This window comes from Cyprinus carpio, chromosome B2, assembly GCF_018340385.1.
Source record: "Cyprinus carpio isolate SPL01 chromosome B2, ASM1834038v1, whole genome shotgun sequence".
NCBI lineage: Eukaryota > Metazoa > Chordata > Actinopteri > Cypriniformes > Cyprinidae > Cyprinus > Cyprinus carpio.
In genome coordinates this window covers 25,829,589-25,843,762 of record NC_056598.1, presented here as the reverse complement: position 1 = coordinate 25,843,762, position 14,174 = coordinate 25,829,589, and the positions used below count along the sequence as shown (strand labels likewise).

Sequence of the window (14,174 nt, the reverse complement as noted above, 5' to 3'; positions counted from 1 at the left end):
AAAAATTGAGTCCAGTGCTGGTCATATAATTAGAATATCATCAAAAAGTTGATTATTTTCATTAATTCCATTCAAAAATTATAACTGACAACTATTAACAACAAAAGAAAATTTATCTATTAAAAAAATAAAAATAACATAAAAACTAACAAAAAAGAAAATCACAACAATCAGTACGCTCAGAAAATTAAAATATAACTTAAGACCAGATACACGAAGAAAGGATTTTTAGAAATCTTGGCCAACTAAGTATGAACATGAAAGTATTTCAGCAACATAATACTTAGTGTCCTTTTGACTGACTGATTCTGCAGCAAATGCGGCGTGGCATGGAGTCGATCAGTCTGTTTGCACTGCTCAGGTGTTATGAGAGCCCGGTTAAAGTGGCCTTCAGCTCTTCTGCATTGTTGGGTCTGGCATATCGCAATAGATTTCTATTTTCTATTTGCTGGCCAATTAAGAACAGTACTGGCCTTTAACCAGTACCTGTGTGCAGGTTCCAAGTTCAAAAAATCTGCATTCTATTAAAGTTGGTCATTCAGCAGGAGCATGACAGTGCTCTAAAACTTCCGGTATACGGCTGCGTTGAACCTCAGAAAACACAGTGGACCAACACCAGCGGTCACACCCCACCCATTACACTGTGGAAACTTTGGGACCGCAAGAAATGTGGATTGTGTGCCCTCTCTTCCTCCAACTCTGGGACCCTGATCACCGGAATTGCAAAATTTACTTTCATCAAAGAACATAACTTTGGACCACTCAGCAGCAGTCTAATGTTGAAGCGAGACACTTCTGACGCTGTCTGATTGTTCAAGAGTTTACACAAGGAATGCGACAGCTGAAACCCATGTCTTGTATACCTCTTTGTGTAGGGTTCTTGAGCACTGACTCCACTGCAGTCCACTCTTTGAAGTTTTTTGAATGGTTTTTGTTTCACAGTGCGGTTATCCCTATTCTGTACACTTTTTTTCCTCAGATACCTGAATTCGGGATTTTCCTGAGTAAAACAAAAATTAAAAGAAAGAAACATTTGAAATATATCAGTCAGTGTGATAATGAATAAATATAATAGACAAGAAACAAATGAGACAGAGTAAAGGCCTATAATATTAATGTGTTAATACACTACACAGCTTTTAGTCTCACTTTATATTCCTATTTTTTAAATACTAAATAACACAGCTTTTAGTCTCACTTTATATTTGGTATTTTTAAATATTATATACTTAATAATGAATTGTTGTGTGCCTATTGTGTTCATGTTTAATTGCCAAACACTTGGGGTGGGATACAGGTAAGTTTAGGGACAGGTTTGGTGGTAGTGTAATTATAGATGAACTACCGAAATTGATTACAGGTGTAAATACAGGATGGTATTTTCAAATACAAGTACAATGTAAAAACTTTTATGTAGGCTAGACAATAAGTGCATTGTATCAAATGATTAATTTAAATTGTAAGAACATTTTAGTTAACGACACCTATAAAGTGGGTCCCAACTTTTCAAATCTGAACACATATTAAAACACTAGGCTTCACACATTTTGCTTTATACAACTTTATAAGAGTAGACATGCAAAAACATATGGAAGCCCGTTTCCGCCAAGGATAGGTCTCACGATTGTGACCCTTTTATCTTAAAGTTATCTTAGAGTTATTTCTCACAAGTGTTAACTACTTCTCTTCCCAATTTTTTTCTCACAATTCTGAGAAAAGCCCGAGCTGTGAGATATCAACTCGCAGTTCGGACCTTTTATCTCACAGTTCTGATACTCTTTTCTCACAATTTCGAGTTTATATCTCACAAGTCAGACTTTTTTTTTTCTCAGAACTGCGAGTTTGTCTAACAATTCTAACTCATAACTCAGAATTGCAACAAATAAACTCACAGTTGGGAGTTTGAGTCGAAATTGCAATATGCAAAGTCACAATTTTAAGAAGAAAAGTCAGAATTCTGAGATGTAGCCTTGCAATTGCGAGAGAAAAAAAATCTGAATTGTGAGATAAAAAGTCAATGTCAAAATAGCAAATGTTTCATCTCCTCCAAATGGATGGATTCATAGTCTGATGCTAAAATAAATAGAGTCTGTGTCCATCATACATTATGTGATATTCTGTGAAATCTAGCACTGACTTTCGGAAACTAGCGTCGACTCATGCAGTAAATTGGCTCAAAAAATCTTGGCAAAAGTTGTAGGCATAATAGTATATTCCAGAGACGAATGTGAGATTACTTGGGTATGTTGCATAGAAGAAAAATATTAGAATCAGGAGATTTCATGTATTGCAGTAGAAACCAAATCTATTATTTGCCTGGTATAAGCATCATCCCTAATCTTTCCCACAGGATGAATGATCAGTGGCTTTGTATGGCACGTGTTTTTGAGGCACATTTTTTCTCTCAGAAGCTACACATTGCTCACATTTTAGGCACCTTGTGTTCATGCAAGATAATGACAGTTCTGTCTCACGTTCTACCCGCATGCTGTACTGTAGGTGCAGTATCTCTCTGTCATATCAGTGCATCTGTCAGCAATGTTATTGTTATATTTATGCATTTTGCTGACACTTACACAAAGCTACTTAGAGTGCACTCACAGTACTGTGTATGATATATCAAAATATGAGATCTTTGGCTATAGTTAAGTATTAAACTTTAATGTTTGTGCTACATGTGGACATGAATGATGCTTCAATACGTGACTTTTGAGAAGTTGTGTGCTATTACTTCTTTAAGTGGTTAGACTTAATTGTAACTAAATAAATAAATAAAATTCCCTGATGGACAATAAATAGACCAAAACAATTTTTTTTTTGATTGCAGCACTTTTTAAAAAAAATTCAAATCTAAAGAAAATGTCAGTGGTCCTTGCCAATGCAAAACCAATGGCCACATCGATAGCATGTTGTGGGTACTTGCTGTAACATTGCTATTATGGTTGCTGTGATGTTACTAAATGTTTGTGAATATATTATGTGGTATCTGGGTGGTTACTAGTTGGCTTCAAGTCTCTGGTTTGCAGTGTAAATCTGTGGAAGGTTTTCATCTGATTTGTGGTGTTGCTCACACAGATGGTGCAAGATGAGTTACTGAAGTTTAATATTTATTGTACACGGTGTGTTGAAATCCAGTATTGATAACAGTGATGCTTATCTTAGCAAATGCCACTAAATATGATGTCATGTAAAAGAACATAATATCTTCTGGTGGGTTGGTTTTCATGATAACACAGCTCAGGAAATCTGAGGATTTGTTTCTTTTGTTTGTCATGCCATGTCTTTGAGGTATTTTGCAGCTTGAAATGATAATGTTTCCCATCTGGGTTTCATTTATCAATACTTGAGCCATTAGATAGATAGAAAAATATGCATATGAGCCATGAGTCGTGTGCTGATCTTCATGAAAAGGTAGAGGAAAGAGAAAGTTTCTATTATCAACATGATACATGTGTGGTTTGCGACTTTTGTAACTCTTCTGCATTTGAGATGGAAACCTTTTGCAAAGTTTTGACTGTTAACACCAGTTATTAGAAACAGAACAGTGTTGTCAAATGATGCAAATAAAATTGTCAAACATGTAGACAGTCTAAAGAATTAATGTGTTAACTTTAGCAGCCCTAAAACATGTACATAAAATAAATATATAAATAGCAAATAGTGTGAAAAATATGTTCAAAAATATTTAAGAAATCTGAAAAGTTCATTAAAAAAATACATTCTCCATATGTAATGCTTCATGCTGTTTATTAAGACTACTAAAGGTTGCTATTGTATTGAGGTTCACAGGCTGTAGGTCATTAGTAAACATACATATTTTGCAAATTCAATGTTATATATCATCCAAAGTACACATATGACCTGGGGTGGACACTGAACATAACACTTGCGCTGCATGTTCAAATTTCCCATCCTAGTTCAGAAGAGTATAAAGCACACTGGTCCACTTCCTTTGGAGGCTTGCTGCTTAGGGGAATTCCTACAAATGCTTCTATTGTTGTTCCAATCATTACACTACATTAACATAGTAATTTTTCTTGTGACATCATGATATTACTTATTCTTTTTTGGACATGCGAATAAACATTTGGGCTTCATGACATGCTTTGAATATCAGAAAATTACAGTATAAATGCAAACTTCATAATACAAAGGACATGTATGTATAAAATATCACATTTAGAAATGGTTAACAATTTGATTGAATTTTTTTTTTTTCCATGTTTAAAAGATCTTAATGATACACATACATTTCACTGAGCCAATTGTTATAGGTATTGCTGGCAATACAGAGAAATCCCTGTTGTCTCTGTTGATGACGTCAGAGCTCAATCTTCTTTCATTTGTGCCCTTTGACAGAAGACAAAAAGACGTGAGAACCGGACATTTGTGGGCGGTCCAACTTTGATCATATACACACTGAAATGTATATGGTCTATACATCATTCATGTCATGTCAAAGACAAGATCCTGCAACATTCTCATAATAGTTTTGTCTTTTTTTTTTCATACCATCTCATCACACACACACACACACACACACACACACACACACACACACACACATGCACCTGCACCTGTGTGTGTGTGTGCGTGCGTGTGTGTGTGTGTGTGTGTGTGTGATTTTGCATAGGGGAAGTGCTTAATTGTCATAAAAATAATGTCTTAAAGTCAGACTATCTCACAAGTCAGACTTTTTTTTTTCTCACACTGCGAGTTTGTCTAACAATTCTAACTCATAACTCAGAATTGCAACAAATAAACTCACAGTTGGGAGTTTGAGTCGAAATTGCAATATGCAAAGTCACAATTTTAAGAAGAAAAGTCAGAATTCTCATACAAATCCTAGAAAAAAAAAAACAAAAAAAAAACATAAAAATTCAATAAAAAGTCAATGTCAAAATAGTGTGTGTGTGTGTGTGTGTGTGTGTATCATTTTGCATAGGGGAAGTGCTTAATTGACATAAAAATAATGTCTTAAGTAGAATTTCGTTTAAAATATGATTAGATTTTGTTCCAGGTGACTTTTAGACAGACTTTATAAGATTTATTTTTATTCCTAAATGTGTTAAGACGAGTAACAAGACACTTTATCATTTATCATATCTGAATACATTTTGACTGAGATGCACATCTGGAGTCCCAAGAGCACAAGTGTCATATTTTATTGTCACAGGCTGTAAAGCAATAAACATGTCCACATATTGACATGATACACTTTATCTTATGGTGGACACAAAGGCCTCCAGTTTCAGATGCTCTGGGTAAATCTGTCCCGTGAGACGCCGCATCTGTGTGTGATGACAGCAAATGTAAACATTCAGTCATAATTTATGTGCAATTACTCACAAAAAGGTTTTAGTCCACACTCCTCCGGCCTCGATAGATCACTGCAGACACACAGAAAAGCAGTTATATAGCACTGAGTCATAGGGAATGCGCTTGGAAGAGCTTGTCATTTTTAAATGTCTATTTTTTGACGTGTATATTTTTTAAAAGAATACTATATAATATTCAATTTATGTAATATTATATTAATAGATATTATAAATATTTAAAAGTGTATGATTGAAGATGAGTTTCAATAAGAATACGTACCCATTCCCACAGTGTTTCCAGAACAGGAGACTGAAAAAAATAAAGAAACGTCATTTTACAAGATTAAAATGTGATATTTTTTTTCTTGTTTTATTTATAATTATAACATCATTGTGTACCTGAGTAGAGTCTTCTGGGGCAGTATGTGACCTTTGAACCCTCTTGTGTTAAGGGAGCAACCACGACGGTGTACACTTCCCCACACAGGATCTCAGAGATGTCACATCCATGAGCCCCATTTGTGGCACTGCAGGTGTAGTTGGATCTGGTACCGTGCAGGTCGGCTGTGTAGTTGTACAGACCAGGAGAAGAGCGCCAGTACACCCGAAGAGTGTTGTTATCCATCCGGTACAGTCTCACGCTGGACGGACAACATGCACCTGAGAGAGGTTACAGATAAAGAAAATGAAATAGATTCAATTTTTCATTGATTTATTCAAATATTTGTGTAAATCATTCTTACAACCTTTAGTAAGTATGGTTTTATTGAATCTATGCAAAAACTGGTTTTATAGCTGATTTACACATTTTGCTTGTTTCTTTATTTCAAACTGTCATTTATTTTCATTCAATTTAAATATATTTTTAAATTAGACATCAGATAAACAAAATGTCACATTGTCATTTATTAGATTTTCATTTTTTATTTCTCAGTCATTTGATGTTGTTTTAATGAAACCCTTTACTTGACTGCTTTGATGTTGTGTTTTGTTTTATTATTAATCATTTCACTTTTTTATTTGTAATTATTCTTCATTTTTACACTCATATGTTGTTTTTGTCTTTGTTTTCTTAAGTACATTGAGAAGCTACCTTTAAATCTACAAGTATTGATAACATTCATATAAATAGGAATAATAAATTTAATAATACTAATAACTATTATTAATACTATTATTATTACTATATTAAAGAAAGAGCAAAAGCTTAAAATATAAATCGATAGAAGAACAACAAGAACAACAAAAAGAATCAAAAAGCATCAAATATGCTTTTGCATCTACTAGAGTAAATGACTATTAACCAGTCAAATGTTTGCAAATGCTGAATCTGTAGGGAATAATTTTGTGTTTTGTTTTTTTAATAATATATATATTATTTTTTTAATTCTTTATTATTATTTTTTACAATATTTTTATTTAATTCCTTATTATTTTTGTATTATTTAAAACTATTTTTTAAAGGTGTTACAGGTATATATAAAAATAAATATTATTTTTAATTAGTCGGATGGATGGATGGATGGATGGATGGATGAGTAGGAGATAGATAGATAGATAGATAGATAGATAGATAGATAGATAGATAGATAGATAGATAGATAGATAGATAGATAGATAGATAGATAGATAGAATGTGAACAAGCACTTCTTAGGAAAATATCTTTTTTGTAAAAAGGATTCCATGTTTCATCAAAAGCACATACTTGAGTAACCAGTTATGTGGTTAAATATGTTAGTGTCTAATCTATAGTGATGCTATGAGAAAGCTACTTTACTCACTTGCAGAGAAACCGTGGTAACTGCACTCTGATTTATGTCCAGTAATGCTGAAGGCCTCCAGCGACACATTGTAGCTGGTGCCACATGTGATGCATCCCAGCAGGCAGTGGGTGTCCATGGTGTGACATCTGGCGTGACCTCTGGGGGATGTCAAAGTGGTGACATAAGACCCCGCCCCTGTGGCACCCGACCAAGTGATGTTTGTCATAGACTGGGTCACCTGCTCAACACTCAGAGTTTCTGGACAACAGGGTCCTGGAGAGAGAAAGGGGACATTTATATATCACTTGATCATTGTTAACCACTAATTATTTATTTCCGGATGTTTTCTATCTTCATTACTGCACCTGTTTCCAGGGGAATGGAGTAGCTGGGAAGACTCTGTCCTGCTGTGGTTGTGGCGTAGGCGCTGACATCATATGTGGATCCACAGGACACACTGATGTAGCAGGAAGTGCTGCTGGATGAGCAGGTGAGCAAGTTGGAGGGACCCATGGCGATCACAGTGTAGTTAGCCTCTGTGTTTGTAGCCATCCAGAACACCTCCACCGTGGAAGAGTTCACCTGAGTCACGTTGAGGATCACAGGGGCACAGGGAGCTGAGAGAAAGAGAAATAAGCTCAATTTCATAAAAACCGATACCATGTTACAGTGATAAGATCATATGTGACCCTGGACTTAAGTAGCACAGGTATATTTGTAGCAATAGCCAAAAATACATTGTATGGGTCAAATTATTGTAACTATGCAAAAAAACATGGTACCATCATGGTACTTTTTGTATGCGGCATATTGTCCAGCAGTATTTTGTGGGTTCACATGCAAATGAGCATTTATGTGTGTACCTGTCCGGCGTGTATGTGCACTACAGGTGTTATTGCATCCTTGTGTCTCACTGCAGGGCCGCACCACCACACTATACAGGCTGTCACAGGTGAGATCAGAGAGCGCGCACACAGGAGCCGTGTCGTTGCAGTGGATCCATTCGCTTCCATCTGCAGCGATCGTCTCGTATAACTCAGCTCCTCGAACTGAAGTCCACGAGATCTCTAAAGTCTCGGTGGAAATCAAAGACACTGACAAATCATCTGGACAGCAGGGGACTGAGGACAGAAAGAGATGCATATCAGATTTCGTACCAAATATTCTTCAACAAATAAATAAATGTAAATCTATGTGCATAAAATACAGACTTGTAGTATAGTTGACTATTTGACCCGGTGGACTGGTCCCGGCCAGGTTGTAAGCGAACACAGTTGAGAGGTACGTGTATCCACATATGCACTGGAAGTAGCAGGTCGTGCCAGTGGTGTTGCACTGTTCCTCTAAACCATCATCTCTCTTCACAAAGGCGATATAGTAATCCACCCACTGAACCTTAGACCATGTGACAGAACAGTTCCCTGTAGTCGGCTCCTCAATCCACACCAGCTCAGGAGGACATGGGACTGAAAATGATTCAAGGAAGAAAACAAATAACTGCACAAATCTTTATTAATGCATATGTGTGGTTTTGTATGTGTGTGTGTGTGTGAGTAAAATCTACAGGTTAGAAGGTCCTGTGGAGATGAAGGTTCACTGGGTCCGGCCTCGTTCTGTGCTGTGACGCTGATGGTGTGGTTCTGGCTGCAGCTGAGGGGACTGATTATGCAGTAGGTGCCTATGGTGGCGCTGCAGTTTTGGCCCGTTGAGCTCACAGCAGTGTACACATCGGCACCACGGACTACCTGCCAATACACCGCCAGATCGATAGAGCGACCCAGCGTCAACTGAACCTGCACATCTCCCGGGACAGGAGGACCTGTAGAGGACAGTGGGACAGAAAGAGAGAGGAAATTAAATTCTGTCATCATACACCCCCACCACCCCGTTCCAAACAGAGTACACAAAACTTTTTTTTACTAATTCTAACAATGCCTGACAATGCAATATGGTTTATCACGATTATCAAAAGACTACTGTAATAATATGATTAGATAATCTAGTAGTGTGTGCTTCATAGTGAAGTGCTATGAGATTTTCACACAAGTTGCTCATGATAACATTGTCTCGGAGCGGTTAGCAGTAAATACTGCTCCATGAACTACATCTCTTTAAGTGCTGTGAGATTAAGTGCATTTGGAAATGCAACATGCACCAAATGTTTTCCAAAGTTTGTAATAAGAATGGTTTATAAATCTGTTGTCAACACAATCTGCTTGTTCACTTGCTTTGCTCCTGACCGAATAGTGTTGATTTTTTTTTGTGTGTGTGTGTGGTTCGCTTTCACACTGCCCTTTTTGCAAGTAAACCAGAAATTGTAAACAAAACCACACGTGTGCTAAAGGTCATCCATTCCTTGGACAGAAATTCTCAAGTATACCAGAGTTCGTTTGGAACCAGATCGAGACCACCTCTTCAGCTGGGTCTCGGAGCGGTTGTTTGGTCCACACCTGAGTGCAATTGCTGAATTCACACCTGGCAAAAAGGTCCGCACCAAGAGGGGAAACGAACTTGAGTTCGATTCAATCGAACCAAACAAGACAGGTTTCAGATTATCCAGTACATAGAGTCAAGCAAAACACTTCACGGAATGAGATCATTTGTAAGACTGAACATGTTGGTTGTGGGACACTGGGTCCTGCCTCTTTCAATTAAAAGAGCCAAGCAGTTTATTGTGAACACATTCTGTTTAAAGTATTAGAAACAAGTAACCCCTTACGTGTGATTTGGGATACGGTGATGTCATCTCCTTGGTTACCATCTGGATCCCAGGCATTGCCCTTGATGCTGTAGGTGGTGCCAGGCTGAAGGCCAGTGAAGGTCAGATTGGTCTCAGACGTGTTGAGTCTGACCCGCATGTCTGAGCCCTCCATGGTCAAGACAAGGCTGTACAGCACAGCGTGGTCCACTGGATTCCACTCTATCACAATGATGTCACTGCTAGGGGAGCTGGAAAACAGGTCTGGGGCTACCAACACTGCAAACAGAGAAAAAAAAATTAATGTAATAACTTATTAGCATTGTTTTATTAGCATAATGAAAGAGAAGGAATAGAACATGTTGACAAACAGCAAGTGCATTATCACAGGCAAAGTTACTGCCCCTAGTCGTGAGTTGTGATCATTACAACTGAGAAAAAAAAAATCCTGTCTAAATTAAATGGATAGTCCACCCAAATATGAAAATTCTGTTATAGTGTACTCACCCTCATTTCATTCCAAACCTGTATGAGTTTCTTTCTTCTGTGGAACACAAAAAAGGTATTTTGAAGAATGTTGGTAACGAAACAATTTTGGGTCCCGTTGACTCCCATATCTATATTTTTTTTGTCTATAGAAGTCAGTGGGCTCATTTGGGAACCATTTGGTTACCAGCATTCTTGAAAATGTATTCTTTTGTGTTCCACAGAAGTAACATCATGCATATTTAGAATGACATGACAATGAGTAAATGATAGCATTTTTATTTTTGGGTGGATTATCCCCTTTAACACACTATTATAGGAAAAAAATATTTTTTTTGTTAGATGTGCCAGTGCTTATCTGCAGATATACTATGATTAGTTTTAAAATTATACTAGTATAAAACTCTGATAGGGACAGATATAGGATCCTGAGATGGAAACAACAACCTGCAGCGTGTCTGTTGGGTGAAATGAGATAGAGAGTAAGTTCTGTTGTTATAAATGAAACTTTATGAAACCCGTCCCTCTTATGTTACGTCAAAGCCGTTCCTTGGGGAGAAGCAACAGCCTAGTTCTCATGGTTTTATCTTTTCATTCAGTTTTGGGTATAAAGTCCAGCTAAAGGTGCAGTTACCGTCAACAGTCTGTAGAGCCAGAGGTACCAACTCTACACAATAGCTGGAGTAAACAATCCTGTGTTATTGTCACAGGTTATAAACACCAACTCATTGTCAACCAAACAGGGAATAGTGCTCAAGTTTCCTTCTATTCTATGTTGTGTTATCTTTATAAAATGTGCTTTATATGAAAATATCTGTATTGGTTGGAAGGCTAAGGTACACTTTTATTTGATCTTTAAAGTGTTATGCCGTGGATATGAGGATTATATATTTCATAATCCATATTAAATCAGTAAAGTATGGTAGTAAACTGTTTTTGGACTGAAACTGATTAATAAACGCAGATTAGCATAATTGTTTAGAATGATATATGTATTGAACTAAAACATAAAATTTGTACACATTTATAAGTTTGAGTAGGCCACCGTTCTAATCTTGTCTGGTTTGATGGTTTATAGGGGTTTTGGGTTTGTCATTTCCATTGCTCAGGCTGGCAGGCCAGCTAGTTGGGCAGGTAACCAGTTGAAGACCACCTAAACTGTTGTAAAGCATCTTTTTTTTCTGCCACAAACAGCAGGGATGTTACCCTTTTTTGAAAAAAAAAGAAGAAAGACATATAAAATAGCCAAAGTATTAAGCAAAAGCCATGTTTAAATCAAGCAGAAGGTGTTGTAATGAAAGTCATTTTACCTGTCCTAGCATTCACAGTTAGAGAAGGCTGACTCCTTCCCCCAGTGTTGACGGACATCACGCTGAGGGTGTATTGGGTGTAAGGCAGCAGACCGACTACTGTCCCGGGGGAAGTGTCCACCAGGCTTTCAGAGAAGTACCCATCCTCGTTCTCTGCCCGGATGATGTAGCTGGTGGCACCAGACACCACACCGAACTCCACTGTGATGCTGTCACTGTGTTTGGAGTAGGCCTGGTGTATGAAGGGGACCTCAGGAGCTGATGGCACACAACACAAGAACATAACAATAATAATAAATGAAATTACAATGAATAAATAACCAATAGCTACAATTCTAGAAACATATGAATTATTATTTATTTAATGATTGTAGATAAAAGCACTGATTTTAAATATTAATAATTATAATAATTCATAATGTTTAAACACATACAAATAAACCTATACTGTATATATATATGTGTGTGTGTGTGTGTGTGTGTGTGTGTGTGTGTGTGTGTGTGTCTTGAATATGTTACATCCTGTAGATGAATTAGTAAATATTTAATCAAGACTGCAGTTCAACGTTGTAAGGTATTAATTAGTCGTTAAATTTGTTAATCATTTATTTATTTAATACATATATATATTATATATATATATATATATATATAATATATATATATATATAATATATATATATATATATATATGAATTAGTCATATTTATTAGGCTACACAATATCGTTACCATTTTAAACTAATGTTTCTAATAAATTAATACTTAAATTATTACTATTAAATTCACTTTATTTAACTACTTTAAATTATTGGATTTAAACGGTACCTGTCGTCTCCTCCGTTTCGGCGCTGCTGAGCACGTTCACCGCGTTGTCCATGGCTTCGACCCGCATCCTGTACACAGTGTTCGGGGATAACGAGTTAACGGAGCCCATCACCGTGCTGCCGCTGAACTGAGCGAAAACCGACGAATCTGGGGAGTTTTTCGGCGTGGCGGTGATTTTGTACGAGCTCGCGCCGGTATGTCCGCTCCAGCGGACCGTCATACTTTTGGAAGTTACGGTGAACACGGATAACGTGATGTCTGCAGACAGAGAAGCGGTTAGGACAGCATAATAATCATAATACCTGTCGCAATTCATTAATACTACAAGATGAAAACAACCGGGTCATTCCTCAAAATGGTCGGTTTGTCATTCAGTTTTGAAAAGGTGAGTTTTAGCCTGTTGAAAGATTTGACTGAACGTTTTAACTTAAAAACCGTCAACTTAAACAGTCTTTAAACTGAAAAGGATGATAACAGGTATGTGTGTGTGTATGTGTATATATATATATATATATATATATATATATATATATATATATATATATATATATATATATATATATATATATATATATATATATATATAATAGATTTATTATATCAGATTTTACACCACTACAATATTACAAAATTAAGCTTTTATTTAATATTTAATTTTAATTGTAACTACAACAACTTGTAAACAGACTAAAAAGTCATCTTCACTGGGACAGAAAACAAACAAACAAACAAACAAACAAATCTTTTTGGATGTGATGAGAACAATATCCATAACATATAGTACAAGTTTGTGTCAAGTATTTGTTGAAGTCATCTTTTACAGTTTACATGAAAGACAAAACGCACCAATTTCATAGAATGACCCAAATATAACAAATATTAAAGATCTCCTACCATGTGCTTTGCATATCTGTAAATTAAGAGCAGAAATACAACAAATTACTTTTAATATATATAAAACATGCTAGAAAGCATCCATTCTTTGCTTATTTCAGGGCAAACTATTACTCTGTCATATGGTATTATGTGCCATTAGTGGCCGCAAGGAAGCTTATTTCAGCATCACTCAGCACAGATTTTAGATCCAGAGCTATTTTTCCTCCTATCCGACTTGAAAGTGTGTACAAGTGCAAAACATTACAGTAGTATAATAAAAAGGACTATTGTTTTATGCATTACAAATAATCAGTTTTTACAATAATGTTTATTAAGAATCCCAGTACACACATTTAAACACTCTTCCAGCAAGTTTCCCCAAAACTAACTTATTGCATGCATAAAAAAAAAGAAATTTTTATTCTTACCTGTGGCACAGTAATAAGCAATAAGACGATTTTAGAAAGATGTAAATATTTCGACTCCATGCCTCAAATTTGGTGCTGATCAGCTGCCTTTAGGGCACACTTCCTTCTTCTGATTTGACTCTCTATTTCTGCAGGGTACTGGCTGAGGCTTAAGTTCTGTTTTTTTCTCTCTCTCTATTACCGTCCAACAGGTATTTTATTGTTCTGGGAGTACTGAGCATTAATGTGTACCCCTCCCTCTGTCACAGAGGAAGACTGGACCTATCAGCGCTGAAGGATGGCACAGGTAGCCATCAATACACTTGAGGATGGACAAAAAGATCTACTCTTCCAGAGAATGGGCTGTTCAGGATTGTTTGTTCTATTGTCTGTCAAGTACACAAGATATTGAATGTTCCATTTTAAATATGAACTTAGACAATACTTCAGAATTAAAAAGTATCAATGGTATTAATTCATATCATGAA

General features: G+C 36.3%; 1 protein-coding gene across 1 annotated transcript; it reads right to left on the bottom strand.

Annotated features, from left to right (window-relative positions):
• Positions 1-3,730: 3,730 nt before the first annotated feature.
• Positions 3,731-13,946, bottom strand: fndc7a (fibronectin type III domain containing 7a). The gene is made up of 14 exons (XM_042718909.1): positions 13,708-13,946; positions 13,298-13,313; positions 12,404-12,661; positions 11,577-11,834; positions 9,802-10,059; positions 8,647-8,901; positions 8,294-8,548; positions 7,946-8,203; positions 7,448-7,699; positions 7,101-7,355; positions 5,718-5,978; positions 5,599-5,628; positions 5,350-5,390; positions 3,731-4,350 (listed from the first exon to the last, which is right to left on the bottom strand). The coding sequence occupies exons 1-13, from the start codon at positions 13,765-13,767 to the stop codon at positions 5,359-5,361; spliced, it is 2,448 nt and encodes an 815-aa protein (XP_042574843.1). The 5' UTR covers positions 13,768-13,946; the 3' UTR covers positions 3,731-4,350; positions 5,350-5,358.
• Between the last annotated feature and the right edge of the window lie 228 nt (positions 13,947-14,174).

Coding starts and splice junctions, on each gene's coding strand:
- fndc7a (XM_042718909.1), bottom strand. CDS start 13,767: ATGGAGTCGAAATATTTACATCTTTCTAAAATCGTCTTATTGCTTATT. Junction 11,835..12,403: donor CGAAACGGAGGAGACGACAG/GTACCGTTTAAA, acceptor GTGTGCCATCAG/CTCCTGAGGTCCCCTTCATA. Junction 5,979..7,100: donor TTACCACGGTTTCTCTGCAA/GTGAGTAAAGTA, acceptor AACCTCTCTCAG/GTGCATGTTGTCCGTCCAGC.